Source organism: Natrix helvetica (genome assembly GCF_964273705.1).
Source record: "Natrix helvetica genome assembly, chromosome: 2".
NCBI lineage: Eukaryota > Metazoa > Chordata > Lepidosauria > Squamata > Natricidae > Natrix > Natrix helvetica.
Genome location: NC_138552.1, coordinates 71,620,414 through 71,639,537, shown reverse-complemented (window position 1 = coordinate 71,639,537; position 19,124 = coordinate 71,620,414). Strand labels below are relative to the sequence as shown.

Below are 19,124 nucleotides of genomic sequence, written 5' to 3'. Positions count from 1 at the left end.
CGCGGCCGCGCACGTGGCAAGAAAACACTGCGCGGCAGTTTGCAATTGCCGCGCAGTGATTTCTACTGTCACAGGCTCCGGAAGCAGGGGAGGTCCTTTGCAGGCGGCTAGAACTGGCCACCCACAAAGGACCTCCCCGGACTTGTTTTGATGTCACAGGTGGAGGCCCCAGTGGGAGTTTTGGCAGCTTCACCTCAGCCGCAGCGCCGGGCAGCAAATGTGGTGGTGCTGTTGGAGGAGGAGGAGGAGGAGGAGGAGGAGGAGGAGGAGGAGGAGGAAGAGGAGGAGGAGGAGGAGGAGGAGGAGGAGGAGGAGGAGGAGGTGGCAGTTATTCTGTTGGCAGCGGGGGCTCGTCGGCATCTTCAGCGGCAGCCCTCCCCCCGGTGAAAAAAAATGAAGATGGAGCAGATCCACGCAGATGATGTCGTCGCAACATGACTGGAGGAGAAATTCTGGGAGTTGAAGTCCACAAGTCTTAAAGCTGTCAGGTTTGAAGACCCCTGTGGTTTTTTTTCCCTAAAGGGTTAGGTGTGCAAGAATATAGACCAAATTTTTAATCAAGAACACCCCCCCCCCCGTCAATGGTGTCCCACTTTACCAATGTTAAAATCTGGTCACCTTAACGTATGTACACATGTGCATACATACACATGCACACATACGCTGTCTGTGTGTGTGTGTACAGTGTGTGTGTATGTGCGTGTGTCAGTGGTGGGTTTCTACCGGATCGCACCGGATCGTGCGAACCGGTTGAAGAATGAACCCGGAAGTAATTTCCGGCCCCGCCCCCTTGGCGTTTTTTTTTGCATCGGGGCTGACTCCCCGCCGCCACTGCTGTTCCTTGTCTTCTGGCCCGTTTCCCAACTGGCCTTTCCTCGCTTGGAGGGCTTTGGAGGGAAGCTTCTGCAGAAGCCCGGGTGAGTGACAACAAGTTCCCGCCGTTACGAAGTCTCGGAGGCTGTAATTTTCTGAGCTGTGCGCGCGCGCCTGTTTTCCACGGCGTGGAGCAGCAGCGAGGCTCTGCGAGGCCGGCAATGACTCAGGATGCCATCCGGGAAGACGAGGAACGCGAGGGGGGACCGTTGACGGCCTCTGCAATCATCGCTCGCCTCGCAGAGCCTCGCTGCTGCTCCACGCCGTGGAAAACAGGCGCGCGCGCACAGCTCAGAAAATTACAGCCTCCGAGGCTCAGAACGCTTCGGAGGGAAGCTTCTGCATAAGCCCGGCCGAGTGACAAGAAGTTCCCGCCGTTACGAAGTCTCGGAGGCTGTAATTTTCTGAGCTGTGCGCGCGCGCCTGTTTTCCACGGCGTGGAGCAGCAACGAGGCTCTGCGAGGCGAGCGATGATTGCGGAGGCCGTCAACGGTCCCCCCTCACGTTCCTCGTCTTCCCGGATGGCATTTGGAGTGATTGCCGGCCACACAAACCTCGCTGCTGCTCCACGCCGTGGAAAAAAAGCGGGCGCGCACAGCTCAGAAAATTACAGCCTCCGAGGCTCAGAACGCTTCGGAGGGAAGCTTCTGCAGAAGCCCGGGTGAGTGACAACAAGTTCCCGCCGTTACGAAGTCTCGGAGGCTGTAATTTTCTGAGCTGTGCGCGCGCGCCTGTTTTCCACGGCGTGGAGCAGCAACGAGGCTCTGCGAGGCGAGCGATGATTGCGGAGGCCGTCAACGGTCCCCCCTCACGTTCCTCGTCTTCCCGGATGGCATTTGGAGTGATTGCCGGCCACACAAACCTCGCTGCTGCTCCACACCGTGGAAAAAAAGCGGGCGCGCACAGCTCAGAAAATTACAGCCTCCGAGGCTCAGAACGCTTCGGAGGGAAGCTTCTGCAGAAGCCCGGGTGAGTGACAACAAGTTCCCGCCGTTACGAAGTCTCGGAGGCTGTAATTTTCTGAGCTGTGCGCGCGCGCCTGTTTTCCACGGCGTGGAGCAGCAACGAGGCTCTGCGAGGCGAGCGATGATTGCGGAGGCCGTCAACGGTCCCCCCTCACGTTCCTCGTCTTCCCGGATGGCATTTGGAGTGATTGCCGGCCACACAAACCTCGCTGCTGCTCCACGCCGTGGAAAAAAAGCGGGCGCGCACAGCTCAGAAAATTACAGCCTCCGAGGCTTCGTAACGGTGGGAACTTGTTGTCACTCGGCCGGGCTTATGCAGAAGCTTCCCTCCAAAGCCCTCCAAGCGAGGAAAGGCCAGTTGGAAAAGGGGCTTTGCTCCTGCTCCGGGCTGGAGGCTTCCCTCCGAAGTCTTAGGATGTTCTGAGGAGCCCCTCAAGGAAAAACGCCGCTGCCAGGTAGTTAAAAGTACCTCTCTGATTCTGTCAGACTCTGTCAGTCTCTCTCTGATTCCCTCTCTCACTCCCTCTCTGTTCCTCTCTCTCTCTGTCTGTCTGTCTCACTCACACACACACACTGTGGTCACCTTGTTGAGTGTTCCAATCACATTTGAAACACTCAACAACTGGCTTGCATTTATGGTATTTTGCAGCATTCTGCAGTCATAGGACCAAAATATATGGTTAAAAGCATATATTTTGGTCCTATGACTGCAGAATGCTGCAAAATACCATAAATGCAAGCCAGTTGTTGAGTGTTTCAAATGTGATTGGAACACTCAACAAGGTGACCACAGTGTGTGTGTGTGAGTGAGACAGACAGACAGACAGAGAGAGGGAGTGAGGGAGGGAATCAGAGAGACTGACAGACACACACACACACACACACAGAGAGACAGAGAGGGGGAGGGAGGGAGAGAAAGATAGAGAGACACACACAGAGTGAGTGATTAAGTGAATGAGTGAGAGACAGACACACCCAAATACACAGAATGACAGAGAGAGAGGAAGGGAGGGGAGAGAGACAGAGGGAGAGACAGAGACAGACACACACACACACACACACATACACACAGAGTGAGTGAGAGACAGACAGACACACACACACAGAGTGACAGAGATGGGGGAAGGAGGAGAGAGAGACAGAGATACAGAGAGAGAGACAGACAGATAGACACCCAGAGAAAATGACAGAGGGAGACAGAGAGGGAGAGAGAGAGAAAGAGCCAGAGAGAGAGAAAAAAAGAAAAAGAAAAAAAGAAAGTGGGAGAGAGAGATGAAAGAAAGAAAAAGAACTTATGACCACAATTGAGCCCAAAATTTTGGTTGCTAAGCAAGAGCATCGTTAAGTGAGTTTCACCACATTTTCCAAGTTAGCCATGCCCACCTGGTCACATGACTGCCAAGCCACTCCCACCAGGTCACATGGCCGGCAAGCCACTCCCACAAAGGAGGCCACACCCACAGAGTAGGTTCCAAAAAAATTTGAAACCCACCACTGGCGTGTGTGTATATGTTTACATACATTTATACACACATAAACTAACAACATGTCACTGTAATTCTATTAATACCTACTGGAACTTGAAGAGTTTTTCGCTTTTTCCTCGAAGACCTCCTTTCTTTGTTTCCAAATTTTGCCTTGGCCCATACTGACTGATAGAGCTGAGTAGATTTTGAGACTTCTAAGAATAAAAAGGGGGAGGAAACAAATTCATATTTCAAATAAGTCTACAAGTTTTGCACTGAAGTTTCTATTTAGGGATAAGACACATTGTGGTCAATGGGGTTTACTTTTAGGTATGCCCTTTTTTAGCATTAATAGCTTGCAACGTCATGGAATCATCTTTAATACAATGGAATATATAAAGTTAAAGACACTATGAAGGCAAGAGATAAAAGTGGCTTGCCACAGACTTCTTACAAGGTATTTTCTAGCAATATTTTGAAAAATACTGATTATACATATTTATTTAGCATATGTATCTATTCTTCAACTAAACAAGTACAATTTTCTGTTAAATCACAGAATAATTTATTTATTTATTTATTTATTTATCTAATAAAAAATGGTATAATTTCAACATACTAATATTCCATACATTTCCTTGTCTGTCAAATTTGTAAGTATTTATTTAATTACAAGTATTTACTGCTGTCCATCTTAAACAACTCCAATTGGTTTGCAATTTATTTTTCTCTTTTCATGACTTTGTTTTCCAAGCATAACAGATTACCTCTCCTAAGATCAGCACTGTAAGAGCTGACTATGAATGATGTACATGTAGACCCAATATACGGAGGATACTTTGGGGAGGCTGAATCATCACAATTGATCCTCACATTATGCTGATGAATAGCTAAGGATTAAACTATTTTTCTATTGTAGACAAAAGTATGAGTAAAGAAAAGAGGAGAGGAGAGGGGTGGGGAGAAGCTTAATAATATAGGTGTATGGAGGAAGAGTGTCGTGACATTTCATTGTCATTATAGTATTGCATATACTTATAGGTAAAGGTAAAGTTTCCCCTCGCACATATGTGCTAGTTGTTCCCAACTCTACGGAATGGTGCCTATCTCCATTTCAAAGCCGAAGAGTCAGCACTGTCCGAAGATGTCTCCGTGGTCATGTGGCCGGCATGACTAAGTGCCAAAGGCACATGGAACACTGTTATTTTCCCACCAGAGGTGGTTCCTATTTTTTCTACTTGCATTTTTACATGCTTTTGAACTGCTAGGTTAGCAGAAGCTGGGACAAGTAACGGGAGCTCACTCTGTTACACACCACTAGGGACTCGAACCCCCGAACTGCCAACCTTTCTGATTGACAAGCTCAGTGTCTTAGCCACTGAGCCACTGCTTCCCTTATATATCATTATAATTTATAATGATTATAGATATATAATTTATAAATTACAATTTATAATATATCATTATAATTTCATTTGCCCTATGAATTCATAAAATGTGCCATATCATTATGATGCTATTGCATACTATTCCAAGATACTATTAATGTCATTGGTGCCTGTAGTTGCCATCTTGCTGATAGCTGAGATAAGATGGTTCTGTTTATAAAACCTGACAAATTAAAACCAAATGGCACACATTATTGCTTAGGGTATTGTTTGAACCCAACCGCTGGTTAATACTGATTTAATTTATTTGTGTCCTGCCTTTTACAGATACAGAGAGACAGACAGACATACAGCTAAAGAAGACAGAAATATAGAAAACTCTTTTTTAAAAAAATACAGGTATTCCTTGACTTACAACCACATTGGGACCAGATTTTCCATTGCTAAGCAAGGTGTTTGTTAAGTGAGTGGCACTCCATTTTATGACTGTTGTTAGGCTAATCACTGCATTTGTTAAGTGAAGCATGCAGTCATTGTTAATCTGGCTTCCTCCATTGACTTTGCTTGTCAGAGGTCAGCTGGGAAGAGGATGCTGTACATCGCAAATACATGCCCTTGCCAAGTGCCCAAATTTTGATCATGTGACTGTTGGGTATGCTGGAATGTGATGATCGTTGTAAGTCTTTGTTTTTCAGTACCATTATAACTTCAAGGTTGCTAAACAAATGGTTGTAAGATGAGGATTACCTTTAAATGCAATAGAACAAGGGTCTCCAACCTTGGCAACTTTAAGACTGGCAGACTTCAACTCCCAGGATTCTTTGCTGACTGGGGAATTCTGGGAGTCAAAATCCGCCAGGCTTAAAGTTAGCCAAGGTTGGAGACCCCTGCACAAAAGCACTCTCTTTGAAGATGAAAGCACAAGAAGAGGAGAAAACTCAAATGTGTGTTGTTATTGCCTTTTATTTTGCAGGTTTTTGCTGTTTTCTCAGCACCATGGGCACAAAAGCTGCTCCCTTTGCAGAAAGGCCAATTTCTCTTCAGAGGGTTGATCCAGACAGACATGCTGCGCTGGAAAGTCAAGCGAGACTGTGAGTTGTCACTACTGTACTCTGATACGTCGGAACTGTAAGAGAAAGATTTGGATTCCTTGATCTGCATGTGCGGAGGACTGCAACGGCCATCTTCTTTGCCACAGAGCGATTGTTGACATGCTCGCGGTCTTGACCAATTGCCACCATCTCTCTTCTCGTTGTCTTCCAGGAAGCCCCAATTTACATAACCTTTTCCTGGTCCTTCACAGTGATAAGGAGCAGATTGAGAGATCTCGCTGATGCTATTAACCGCATGGATGGACAAATGGTGTTCAGCAGTAGTTTCGTTTTCTTTCTTAGCCAGGGAAATGTTCAGCTCCTGCACTTGGCTGATAACTGGCATTGTTTTTGCCACATCATTGGCGCTGCATACATGGCATTGAGGGACAGTGTCACTCTGCTTCATTTCATCTTTAGCTTTTAAGTCCTCATCCTTAAGCTCATTCAGAGTAGTCGAAAAGGCCAAACTTAAACCAGCATCTTCAGAAGCTCCTTTCTGATCTGGAGGCACAAGAAGAAACTGTCCATATCGAGAGCCTGATTTATTCCCTGAAGATAACTTTGAGGTAAGAAGGCCATTTTCAACTTTCTGTTCTTGATCTTTCTTGACTAATTGGATTTCACCATAGTTTAGGCCATCCAGAATGGGTTGGTCCCCTCCTAATGACCAATGGCTTCTGGCTAGGTTCCTCTGAAGAGAAGATGGCATGCTGTAGTAATTGTACTTGACATTCTCACTTTCCATACAACTCAAAGCCTTTGAACATAGAGTGTTGCTCCAACTATGCGGAAGCTTCCTACAGGTCTGGTGCTTCTGTTCAGAGAGAAAGACTTCACCTTCTTGCAAAGTATCCACAGCTGAAATGACTTTGAGAGTATCAACTGTTAACACTGAGAGGTCCTGTAAGTGTCCCAGTTGGCTGTCCAGGGCAAACAAAGAATCTTTGATATAAATTACTTTGTTGTGAATTTCCTTCAGCTGTGAAAACATTTCTTCAACTCTGGGGGAAGAACATCCAAAAATTATATTCCTATGCATGGTTCACTACACCAAAGGAATGTATTCACTATATTTTCCAACCAGTAAATTAGACGCTCATTAGATATAAAGTCAAATTGCTTCACCACTTTTCTACCTTATAACTCTTGATTACTGCAAGGTTGTTTATGATTCATACAATCATTTGTCAGAAATGTGAATATCTGAGACACACTTAAAGGGTTTCCAGTCTGCTAAAACAATTTCAGTGTCCAAAATTTGGTCTATGTGATCATTTGAGGAACAGAATAGTATTTGTTCAATATAATTCAGCATAACCCCAAAATTAGTTGAATAGATCTTTACTTTCTGCATTAAACTGAATAAAGCCTAAAGAATTTAACAGGATGGCGTAGCTTAAGGAATTTATTCTCTTTTTTTTTCAGAATGACATTACATATTATCTATTATTATTTTTTCTTCCACTATTTTGCATAATATTTTATTAACATTTAAATATTTAGGACCAGTTCTACATGTTTCTGTTGCCAACAATTATGAGGGGCAGTTCAAAATTGCAAGATTGGAGAAGTTTGCATACATGACCTGGCTCTTTTATTGCATACATGCACAAAAGGGGCAGGGTTTTCATTGTGATGCTGTGACTGGCATCTTATAAATTTTGGACCCTCCCCCATCAATGCCACTGTGGCTCGGTATCCAAAGAAGTATTATTACAAAACAGGCCCTACCTTTCATTTGTAACACGGATCTGTTCACTATCGCTGAAATGAAAGCTTTCCTTCTTTTCATGTAGGTACTGTTCCACACACTGTTCTTCAAAATCATGAAGCTTTTTTAATTCCTCATCACTCAGGTACAGTTCTGGGTAAAGCAATGACAAATCAATTTTACCTTTTTTGGGATTTAAATAACTGCAGTGATCAAACACCTGACAGAAAGGTGTCAGTTACAGGTGGGTGAACCTTTCAACAGTGTTGATTAACTGTCAATAGGGAGTGGTAAAATGAAACTTGAGGCAATGACATATGAAGACATGTGTTGGTCTTTCAATGGATAGATTGATAGAGCCCCTGGTTAGTTATGTTTTGTCTATGAATTTGCATAGAGCGACTGGATGCCATCTTGTTTTGTTCTGTATTGTGTTTTATTGTTTATTATATTGTGTGTCATCCTGAATAAAATAAAATATAATAAATAAAATCCTTTTCTCTTCCATTGTAGTTTCCATTAATCTTATACACAGCACACACATATGTCCACAAACATCACATATAGTCTGTCCTTCATATTTTGTTAAATAGAGGATGATATTGAACAAGGTTATTTTCTTTACTGCATATAAAGACAGCCCTCCTTAAAGAAGGCAGTAGTAAATTCACGGTGTGGGGGAGACAATGACAATATAATGGTATTACCCATGGCTAGTTTGCATGAACAAAAGTTGTTCAACATATTCTGGAAGCCATAGCATTTCCTTCTAAACAATATAGTTCATGCTTGGAGATTATGATAACATTAATTTTATCATTACAGGGCCTCTCTGGAATCAATAGAACATCATATTTGTAGCCCAGGATTGAACTGTAAGTTCCTTGGTGCTCTCTAAGCTTGGTAGTTTTCTTGCAGACATTTCATTACCAAACTAGGTAACATCAACTGTGCACACTGATGGTATTATCTAGTTTGGTGATTAAATGTCCACAAGAAAAACGAAGCTCGGAGAGCACCAAGAACACCACCTCTCTCTGGAACACAACGTGTTTTATCAGCTGTGGTATAGCTACAACCCAACTTGATTAGAAATAACCTTGACTGAACATGGTGTACACCTTTCACTTGGCACTAGGATGCTGATTGCAATCCTAATCTGTGTATCAGAGCTAGGTTCCCACTGCTGCTACTGCCGGTTTGCTCAGGGATGTGGCTGTGTGTGAGCTTGATGCATGCAAGGTGCGCACGCTCAGTACTAAAAAATGTTTCTGCGCATGCGCAGAAGCAAAAACCAAGATGGCGGCACCACAGGCTGTAGTTCTCTACACACAGAGAACCGGTTTGGGGGCATGGCAGGCCAAGTTACTACCTACTCAGTCAAAGTGGTCTGAACCAATAGGAACCCACTTCTGCTGTGAATTCTTCTTTGGAATTGCACCAACCCCCTCCCTCCCCATGGATGCTAGGTGAAACAAATGCTTTGTGCAATGAAGTCCCCTCACTTAGAAACAGGTGAATCTGATGACATTCTTAAAGGCCTCGCTGTTCTCCCAGGTCTTATTTTTCTTCTCCCTGTTTTTTTCTCCCTGGCTGTTCTTTGCTTTATTCCTCTTCTTTGATATGGCCTAAATTTGAAAGTATGGTGTTAGTTGGTCAAATTTTCCATCTTATTCGTTTATTTATTGTACATCAGAGGTGTCAAACTGGTGGCCCATGGGCTGGATGCATTACGCACTAGGCCACGCCCACCCCAGCTATGCTCACCCCTGCTCCGCGACTAGGGAAAATGTCATGAAACACATGACGGCAATGTGATGCAGTGAGTTTGACATCCTTTTTCTACATTGTATCTTGTTCTTTTGCATTGTGCCAACACTGATGACAATAAATACGTAAATAAACAGTATTTTTAGAATTTTGCAGCACATCTACACATTCGAGGAAGAACGTGTGATAAAAAAAAAGAGCAGCAGAACTTCTCCGGTTCTGAATTTAAGCACAACCATTTAGACAGAATTTAAGTTCTAATTTTTCAATACCTATAACCATACAATTATCAGTTGGAATGCCATTATGGTCTTTTTTTTAAATGACATATACAGGTGAAACTCAAAAAATTAGAATATCATGCAAAAGTTCATTTATTTCAGTAATGCAACTTAAAAGGTGAAACTAATATATGAGATAAGACTCATTACATGCAAAGCAAGACAGTTCAAGCCGTGATTTGTCATAATTGTGATGATTATGACGTACAGCTCATGAAAACCCCAAATCCACCATCTCAGAAAATTAGAATATTACATGCAATCAATAAAACAAGGATTGTACATAGAACAATATCAGACCTCTGAAAAGTATAAGCATGCATATGTACTCAGTACTTGGTTTGGGCCCCCTTTGCAGCAATTACTGCCTCAATGCGGCGTGGCATGGAAGCTATCAGCTATCAGCTGTTGCACTGCTGTGGTGTAATGGAAGACCAGGATGCTTCAATAGCAGCCTTCAGCTCTTCTGCATTGTTCGGTCTCATGTCTCTCATCTTTCTCTTGGCAATGCCCCATAGACTCTCTATGGGGTTCAGGTCAGGTGCGTTTGCTGGCCAATTAAGCACAATTGCACGGTCATTGAACCAGGTTTTGGTGCTTTTGGCAGTGTGGGCAGGTGCCAAGTCCTGCTGGAAAATGAAGTCAGCATCCCCATAAAGCTCACCTGAGAAAGGAAGCATGAAGTGCTCCAAAATCTCCTGGTAGATGGCTGCATTGACCCTGGACTTAATGAAGCAGAGTGGACCAACACCAGCAGATGACATGGCTCCCAAAATCAACACAGACTGTGGAAACTTCACACTGGACTTCAAGCATCTTGCAGCGTGTGCCTCTCCATTTTTCCTCCATAATCTGGGTCCTTGGTTTCCAAATGAGATACAAAAGTTGCTCTCATCAGAAAAGAGGACTTTGGACCACTAAGCAACAGACCAGGTCTGCTTTTCTTTAGCCCAGGTAAGATGCTTCTGACGTTTGTTGTTCAGGAGCGGCTTGACAAGAGGAATACAACATTTGAAGCCCATGTCCAGGATCCGTCTGTGTGTGGTGGCTCTTGATGCACTGACTCCAGCCTCAGTCCACTCCTTGTGAAAGTCCCCAACACTTTTGAATGGCCTTTTCCTAACAATCGTCTCCAGGCTGCGGTCATCCCTGCTGCTTGTGCACCTTTTTCTTCCACACTTTTCCCTTCTACATAATTTTCTATTAATGTGCTTTGATACAGCAGTTTGGGAACATCCAACTTCTTTTGCAATTACCCTTTGAGGCTTTCCCTCCTTATGGAGGGTGTCAATGATGGTTTTCTGCACAACTGTCAGGTCAGCAGTCTTTCCCATGATTGTGATTCCTACTGAACCAGACTGAGAGACCATTTAAAGGCTCAGGAACCCTTTGCAGGCATTATGGCTTAATTAGCTGATTAGAGTGGGACACTTTGAGCCTAGAATATTGCACCTTTTCATAATATTCTAATTGTCTGAGTTGGTGGATTTGGGGTTTTCATGAGCTGTAAGCCACAGTCATCACCATTATGATACATCATGGCTTGAACTGTCTTGCTTTGCATGTCACAAGTCTATCTCATGTATTAGTTTCACCTTTTAAGTTGCATTACTGAAATAAATGAACTTTTGCATGATATTCTAATTTTTCGAGTTTCACCTGTATATTTGGTCCTTGCATAAGAAATCTAAATGTAAGACTCTGCTTACTGAGTTCAACATGCTCCTTCTCCTCTTGATCCAGTTCACTTGGGAGACGGCGGTTGCAAAGGCAATTCAGCACAAGCCCAATGTGGCTCAATATGATGAAAGGTGGGGGCAGCCACGGCTTTTCATGGTATGTCATGATATAGCGGTAACGGTTGTATTTCCAGAGTTTGTTTGACATAGACTTCATATCAAAATAAACATTACTGGGGATTAAGAAGGAAAGGGAGAGGGTGGATCAGATGGCCACTTTACAAACCACAAACTTTATAACTGTTGGCATTTCACATCATATTTATGTTAGATAGTGCTTAACAAGAAGAAATACAGGTAGTCCTTGACTTGCAATAGTTTGTTTAGTGACTGTTCAAAGTTGCAACAGCACTGAAATAGTGAGTTCTGACTGTTTTCACTTTTACAACCCAGGGGTGGGTTCCGGCTGCTTCTACTGCCGGTCTACTCAGGAATTCTCTGCGTGCACACGCTACTAAAAAAAATGCTTCTCCGCATGCAGAGAAGCAAAAACCAAGATGGTGGCGCCATAGAGAACCAGTTCAGGGGTGTGGCAGGCTGAGTTCCTACCTATTCAGCCAAACCGGTCTGAACCGATAGGAACCCACCTCTGTTACAACCATTGCAGCATCCCCATGGTCACTTGATCAAAATTCAGACACTTGGCAACTGACTCATATTTCTGACGTTTGAAATGTCCGGATCACAGGTGATCCCATTCTGTCACCTTCTGACAAGCAAAAGTCAATGGGGCAGCCAGATTCACTTAACAGCAATGTCATTAATTTAACAACTTAGGAATTCACTTAACAACTGCAGGAGACTAACTAACAAGAAAAGACATAAAATGGGGTAAAAGTCTTTTAACAAACGTCTCGCTTAGCAACAAAAAATTGGGAGTCTATTGTGGTTGAAAATCAAGGACTACCTGTGTTCCTTTAAAAAAGAAAAATGGTGATTATATTAATGATGTCTTTACCAATCATTTGATTGTTCCTTTGCAACTGAGACAGTTAGTTAGTTAGTAACTAGTAGTTAGCTAGTTAGTTTGTCGAAAATGTACAAGATAACAGGTATAAGTATAAACATGAACAAGGAAATGAGTACAAATAGGACAAGGATGGAAAGCACGCTGGTGCGCTTATGTACACCCCCTTTACGGACGTCTTAGGAATGGGATGAGGTCCACGGTAGACGATTTAAGGTTGAATCTGTGAGGGTTAGAGGATGTAACAATGGAGTCCGTATCACTGTATAACTCAGAGAAAAAAATTGTATGACTCTGATAAGGAAGACACCAAATGAAGTTTTTTAAAAACAGTTTGCTTTTTATGCCAAAGGTCTTCCCTGCCTTTCACCCAGAGGTAATTATCATATAACCTATGAAAGTAAGAAAAAAAATCCTAGTCATATATACAAAGGCAAGCAAGAATCTGCTGAAAAAAATGTTCAGTCTTGAACTCATTTGTTAGGAATAGACAATATCTAGTAAAAAAAAATCATGATCATAACCTTAGGCTTATTATGCTTTTTCTCCTAGGTTATGGCTTGGAATCTACTTATTATAGCCGAAGGAAGTTGATTTTTACTTCTATAAAATTTTGTAAGCTAGATATACTACCAATAATAACAATAAAACATAAACCTTAATACCCTACAGATGTGTCTGGACTATACTCCCCCAACTTTTCCTTGGAACTTTAATTCTAAAATGTCTTAAAATCATGAGGATAGTGATAGAAGAAAACGATACTTACTTGAAGAAAGCAATAAGTAGATTGACCATAATGATGTATTGTACAAAGAGGTACACTGCTTGAAGAAATGGGGTGAGAAATGAACCTGGAGGACAGTTTTTATCTAATTCACAAGCTGAAAAAATATAAAAGAAACTATAAATCTGGCTTGTGAATACTAATATCACGATACATCCATTCATGAATTAAGCAATCCAGCCAGTTTAAACTAAATAATAAAGTTTAATCAATTTGATGATAGTAAATTAGCTATAAACAAACTACTTCCAACCATTTTCTGTATAGTTATTTCTTTCATTTTTCATAATGAAAGACAAATTATGTATTTAAGAACAAGAGGATAGAGTTCTTAGAAAAACACATATTGTATATTCTATATTACGAAGGTTTTAAAGTCAGAGCAGTGGGTGAAAACATATGAAAAGTATTGAACTATGACCTCATTAGAAATTATAGTATAATAATATTTAAGGTATAGTGCAATTGAAGATATCTAATCATCTAGTTATTCAGCCTATCTTTCTTCCCATAATTTTAAGAATCTGAGACAGACTCCAGCTGGGAAATTCAATCATCAGTTTATTTTCTATTTATTTATTTTTTATTTTCAAAATTTATAGACCGCCCCCTCTCCCCAAAGGGACTCGGGGCGGTGTACAGGCATCTCATTAAAAACAGGTACAAAAGATAGATACCCTTAAAGACATTCCCTTAAAAGCGAATTAAACCTAAATTCAACTGTACAGAATAATAAAAGTTAAAATCAACTAAAAGGCATACCCCTAAAAATTTAAAAATACAGACTTGAGGGACTAAAATTGGTATTAGGCCAGGCCGGCTAAATTGAACAGGTGGGTTTTAAGCTTCTTACAGAAGGAGCGGAGGTCGGTGGTAGTTCTGATATCCGGGGGGAGGTCATTCCAGAGGGTCGGGCCCATCACAGAGAAGGCCCTACTCCTGGGCGTCGCCCGCTGGCATTGCCTAGTGGACGGCACCCGGAGGAGTCCCTCCCTGTGAGAGCGAATCGGCCGAAGGGATGTGTGGGGCAGGATACGATCCTGCAAATAGCTAGGTCCTGTGCCATGGAGCACTTTAAAGATGATAACCAACACCTTGAAACGCACCCGGAAAGCCACAGGTAGCCAGTGCAGACCGCGCAGCAGAGGTGTTACGTGGGAGTATCTAGTAGCTCCCACAATTGTCCATGCGGCTGCATTCTGAACCAGCTGCAGCCCTCGGGTGCATCTCAAGGGGAGCCCCATGTAGAGAGCATTACAGTAGTCAAGTCGGGACGTCACAAGCGCATGGGTGACTGTGCAGAGGGCGTTCTGGTCCAATAGGGGACGCAATTGGCGCACCAGGCGAACCTGGTGAAACGCCCCCCTTACCACGGCTGTCACATGGTCATCCATTGACAGCCGGGCATCCAGGAGGACGCCCAAATTGGGTGCCCGATCCACGGGGGCCAGCTGTTCGCCCCCAATGGCCAGTGATGGACGCAACTGGTTGAACCGGGGTGCCGGTAGCCACAGCCAGTCCGTCTTGGACGGGTTGAGCTTGAGTCTGTTATTTCCCATCCAGATCTGTACGGCTTCCAGACATCGGGACATCACTTCGACGGCATCGCTGGGGTGGTCCGGGGTAGAGATGTGCAGCTGAGTGTCATCAGCGTACAGGTGGTAATCTACCCCGAACCCACGAATGATCTCGCCCAGCGGCTTCATGTATGTGTTGAACAGGAGAGGCGAGAGGACCGACCCCTGCGGCACCCCGTAGGTGAGCGGCCTCAGGCTCGACCTCTGCCCCCCTGTCAACACACATTGCGCCCGACCAGAGAGGTAGGAGGAGAACCACCACAGAACGGTGCCCCTCACCCCCAACCCCTCCAGGCGACGCAGTAGGATACCATGGTCGATGGTATCCAGTCAGAAAGGATGGGGAAAAGGGAGGTTTTTTTTATTGTTTATCAGGATATTAGAGATTTTAATTGCAGTGAAATTGAAAGAATGATGAAATTATGCTTCATTTGTATCACAGGTTATAGAGCACAATTAAGGCAAACATTTTGCACTGTTCATTATTACTAGCCACATAACAAGTGGCTGTGTTAATAGGTAAGCTATGCCTTTATTTATTTGTTGTATTTGTCCAATTTGTATTTCACAAGAAGTGACTCTGGGCGGCAGGCAGAAAAACCTACTATTAAAACATGCTGACTATAAATCCATTAAAAACAATTAAAATAATAGATGTAAATAGAAGATGAAATTTAAATGCAACCTTTCAACAACAGCAGACATACCATCAATTTCTCCTGCATACACCTCACCAAATATCATCCAATACGGCTGAAATACAATATCTCGTGCAAGAGTCCATGATGGCTGCTCATTTGGAGAAAGTATTGCTTTTCGTGCAACACCAAAGCTTAATAGCACTATGGCCATCATAATTACAATATAGAACATGTTTGCTGTCTGTAATGGAAAACAAAACACGGTATCATGCAGGTAGTAAGACAGTCTCTGCTGTTGCTTTTAAGAAACCTGATTGTGCAATCTATTAGGAAATAATATAAAAACATCTTACAAGATATAGGGTTGCCAATTATTCAAAAACCATGAATAATAATAATAATAATAATAATAATAATAATAATAATAATAATAATAATAGCAGCATATTTATTATCTGACTATTTTCAATAGTCTATTGGAAATAGACTATTTCCAATTTCTATTAATGGGCTTTTCATAAATCTTTCTCCCAACATATTTGAACATTTAATCCAGTCATTCAAATGACCAAATAAATCAGGAATTCTTTGCTTAGCATATTGTTCAAACTTGGGATCTTGGTTTGTTATTCTCAATGAATCCAAGATTTAAGTCAAGAATAAATGATAGATTAATTATAGATTGTGGTCTGATTTACTACGGAAGAGAAGGAAAAGAGAGATTGTTTTGTTTTGAAAAATTTTATTGGTTTTTACAAATGTCTTTAGGAAAAGGGTAAATAGGTATAGAAAATTTTGACAGCTACATCATGCGAAAGGTAGAAATACCCCCAAATCTCACAACTTTTACAGAAAAAAAAAATCAAAATTTGAATAAACATTGGCAGCTTTTGATTTTACATTATATCATCAATATATTCAATCATCTTTTGTGTCACTTCCAACCACTACATTATAACAACAATTGCAATAATGTTTCAACCTCATTTTTGTGACCTGGGTCTTTTCACTGTTGCATCCTCCCCGCTGTCTGCTGGCAGAGCCACGGCCCCTCCCTCCTTCATATCTTGTGTACCGTCCCCTGTTTCATCTAATCCACACATTGTTTATTGTTCCATGTACATGTCTGGTCCAATATTACAGTTCTACTGACTGTATGACCACATTTTATTTATTTGACTTTTATCTCACTTTTATTATTGTTTATAAATAACTCAAGATGGCAAACATACTAAATACTCCTTCAGTTTCCTATTTTCCTCACAACAACCCTGTGAGGTAAGTTGGGCTGAGAGAGAATGTCAGGCCCAAAGTCACTCATCTGGTTTTCTTATGCCTTAAGTAGGATTATAACTCATGGTTTCATGAGGCACCTTGGAGAACTATTAAAGCCAAGGCTTGTGAAGAAACTGTTATAATTATTCAGAATAGCCACCCAACAGTACTTACCATTTTTCCCATCATTGTGAGATAGGGGCCAGCATGCTGATTCACGGCAAAAAAATCAAGGAGTCGAGCATACCAGAATATTATATCCAAACAATAAATTAATCTTCCTACTGTTTGAAGTGGAGGATTAGCCCAGCGCAAGCCAAATCCGGTCATGAACAGGATGATAGCAATAAAGTCTGTAAAATTCCAGTATTCATAAATCCATACTTTCACCTTTTGGATGAACTTGCTTGGCTCTGAAATAAAAATCTAAAGGCAGAATGATTTGTTATAACATTACTATATAAACAAAATTATGTATCTCAAGTGAGTGACACAAGGCAAAGGAAAAATACTTCATTTGACTTCTGAGTCATTACAACGCAAATGGCCAACACCTCTACACACTTACACATTAAATTAATTTTCTTCAGAAATAAAATAATTATTGTCAGCATCATTTGCTATATTCATTTTTTTTCATCCATAAAACAAAAATTACGGTGCTTTAATGACTATGAATTATCAGCTTGAAATAGATATATTTTTACGCTTTATATAAGCTAAATTGTAATGATAATTTAGAAAGAAGCCAATTTTAGGTTTTAAAAGATCTTAGTTTATTTTCATCGTTAATGTTTTGCCAAATATGGGTTATTTCTGATAACAAGAAAATTTATCCTGATTCAGATTTGCTTCAGATCAGGGAATGATGTCTTCTTAGAGAGCTACAATATACACAAGTGGGACATATTGACCATGTCTTCAACCTGAAATATTCTATTTTTTTTTTTTTTTGCTGCCTTGATTTTCTTTTGGAAATACTTGAATAGTAAGTGGAGGCCTAATTACTTTGTGTCTTCTTTATTCTTCAAACAGTAGGGGGAAGGTCTAATTTATTCATGGATTTTTCTCAGGTTTTATGGATTTTGTCTATGATCTTTCCTTGGAATTCTTGAAATTTGAAATTTTCTTTATGGTAGATGCAATCCTACATCAATTGTGACTTATTTTCTCCCAATTATTTTTTTAATCAGATTTTCCTCCATATCTTCTAGGAAGGTTAATCAGTTATCTATCATTTCATTGAACCAGAGCGATGAATAACCTTTATCTTTATTGTAAAATGGTGACACTCAAATACCTTGACAAGTTCATTTGCAAATAGCTAATGTAGCCGTAGACAGAAACCTTATGCCCAAATGAAGATCCATGAATACATTCACTGGTAAGTTGTAAACTCAAAGTCCAAGCTGTGGCTTATTTTTCAATAGCCCATATCTTGGACTTTCAATTTACAACTTACCGGTGAAAGTATTCGTGGTCTGGGATTCAGGAGCGCATGCATGAAAGTTGCAGATAAAAGAGACTATTAATTCCTTGGTCTGGAAAAAACCTTCATTTTGCATGCAGATTATTGCAACAACAACAACAAAAAGTTAATAAAATTATGTTCCTATTGCTTTAAATGTTGTTAGTAAATAGTCTATGATCCCTAAAAGTCATTATCATCCTGGATCAAGCCTAATTGTCTTGATGGTTAATAAATATTTGGGAGATTCATTTTTGCAATTTAGGAAAAGTTGATGAAGGTAGATAACTGGCAAGATGACAGAAAGGAATTATTCAGTGAAACATTGGAACAATGGTTGGGGGCCTTTAGCAGAAGGAACAATTGCAATTACTCAAATTACTCAATCAACCACTGTTCAAAAATCCTGAATCTCAGATTTTTGTCAGTTCTTCCAACTGAAATGTATTTCTATGTCTATGGGTATCTGTTCAGTGTTTCATTCAGGGACGTGTGGTCAGGGGAGGCAGGGGAGGCAGAGCCGCACCGCTCTCATCATGAAAAGGATTGGAGGATTGGAGGCCAGGTGCGGCGTGGGAGGCACTGGAGGTTGGTGAAAATGGCCCCTGGGGCTGGAGCAGCGCGACTCGGCGATTTGAGGTGCTGGACATATTGGGGATATACAGGGAGAGGCAATGGCTGCTGCTGGAGCGAAGGAGAGGGGAGGAGCGAAGGTAGCAGCCCTTTATTTTCATCATTGACCATTTGCCCTGTTATTATCCCTGGTTTACCATCCATCGACTATCTGCTTTCTACTGTCCTCTTACTGTTTTTTTTTTACTGCCCACCCATCCTTTGACCATCCTTTGACCATCTATAGACCATCTACAGACTGATTGACTGGTCTGCTACACCCATTATCCCCACCCAGGACTTTTGGGCTTTTATCATCGGTACCCAGGCCCTGGCTTTCTACAGCCCTCTGCACTTTCCTTTCTCCTGGACTCAGTGCTGTATGCAGCACCTATTTTAACATCTTTTTAAAGCAATTTTAACATCTGTAGCACCCTCAATCGATCTGAGGCCCTGCTGAACCATGGTTTACTTTTACTCTAGGGTAGACCTGATTTTATTGCGGGAGTC

The 19,124-nt window shown here is 41.9% G+C and overlaps 1 protein-coding gene across 2 annotated transcripts in view; it reads right to left on the bottom strand.

The window, feature by feature from the left end:
• Window positions 1–19,124, bottom strand: part of TRPM6 (transient receptor potential cation channel subfamily M member 6) — an 86,490-nt gene that overhangs the window by 28,786 nt on the left and 38,580 nt on the right. For both annotated transcript variants that reach the window (XM_081942024.1, XM_081942025.1), the window contains 7 exons: window positions 16,709–16,960; window positions 15,326–15,500; window positions 13,024–13,138; window positions 11,258–11,460; window positions 7,518–7,650; window positions 5,652–6,787; window positions 3,413–3,519 (listed from right to left, as the gene is read on the bottom strand). In XM_081942024.1, coding sequence (XP_081798150.1) covers window positions 3,413–3,519; window positions 5,652–6,787; window positions 7,518–7,650; window positions 11,258–11,460; window positions 13,024–13,138; window positions 15,326–15,500; window positions 16,709–16,960 — 2,121 coding nt within the window. The remainder of the gene's footprint in view (window positions 1–3,412; window positions 3,520–5,651; window positions 6,788–7,517; window positions 7,651–11,257; window positions 11,461–13,023; window positions 13,139–15,325; window positions 15,501–16,708; window positions 16,961–19,124) is intronic.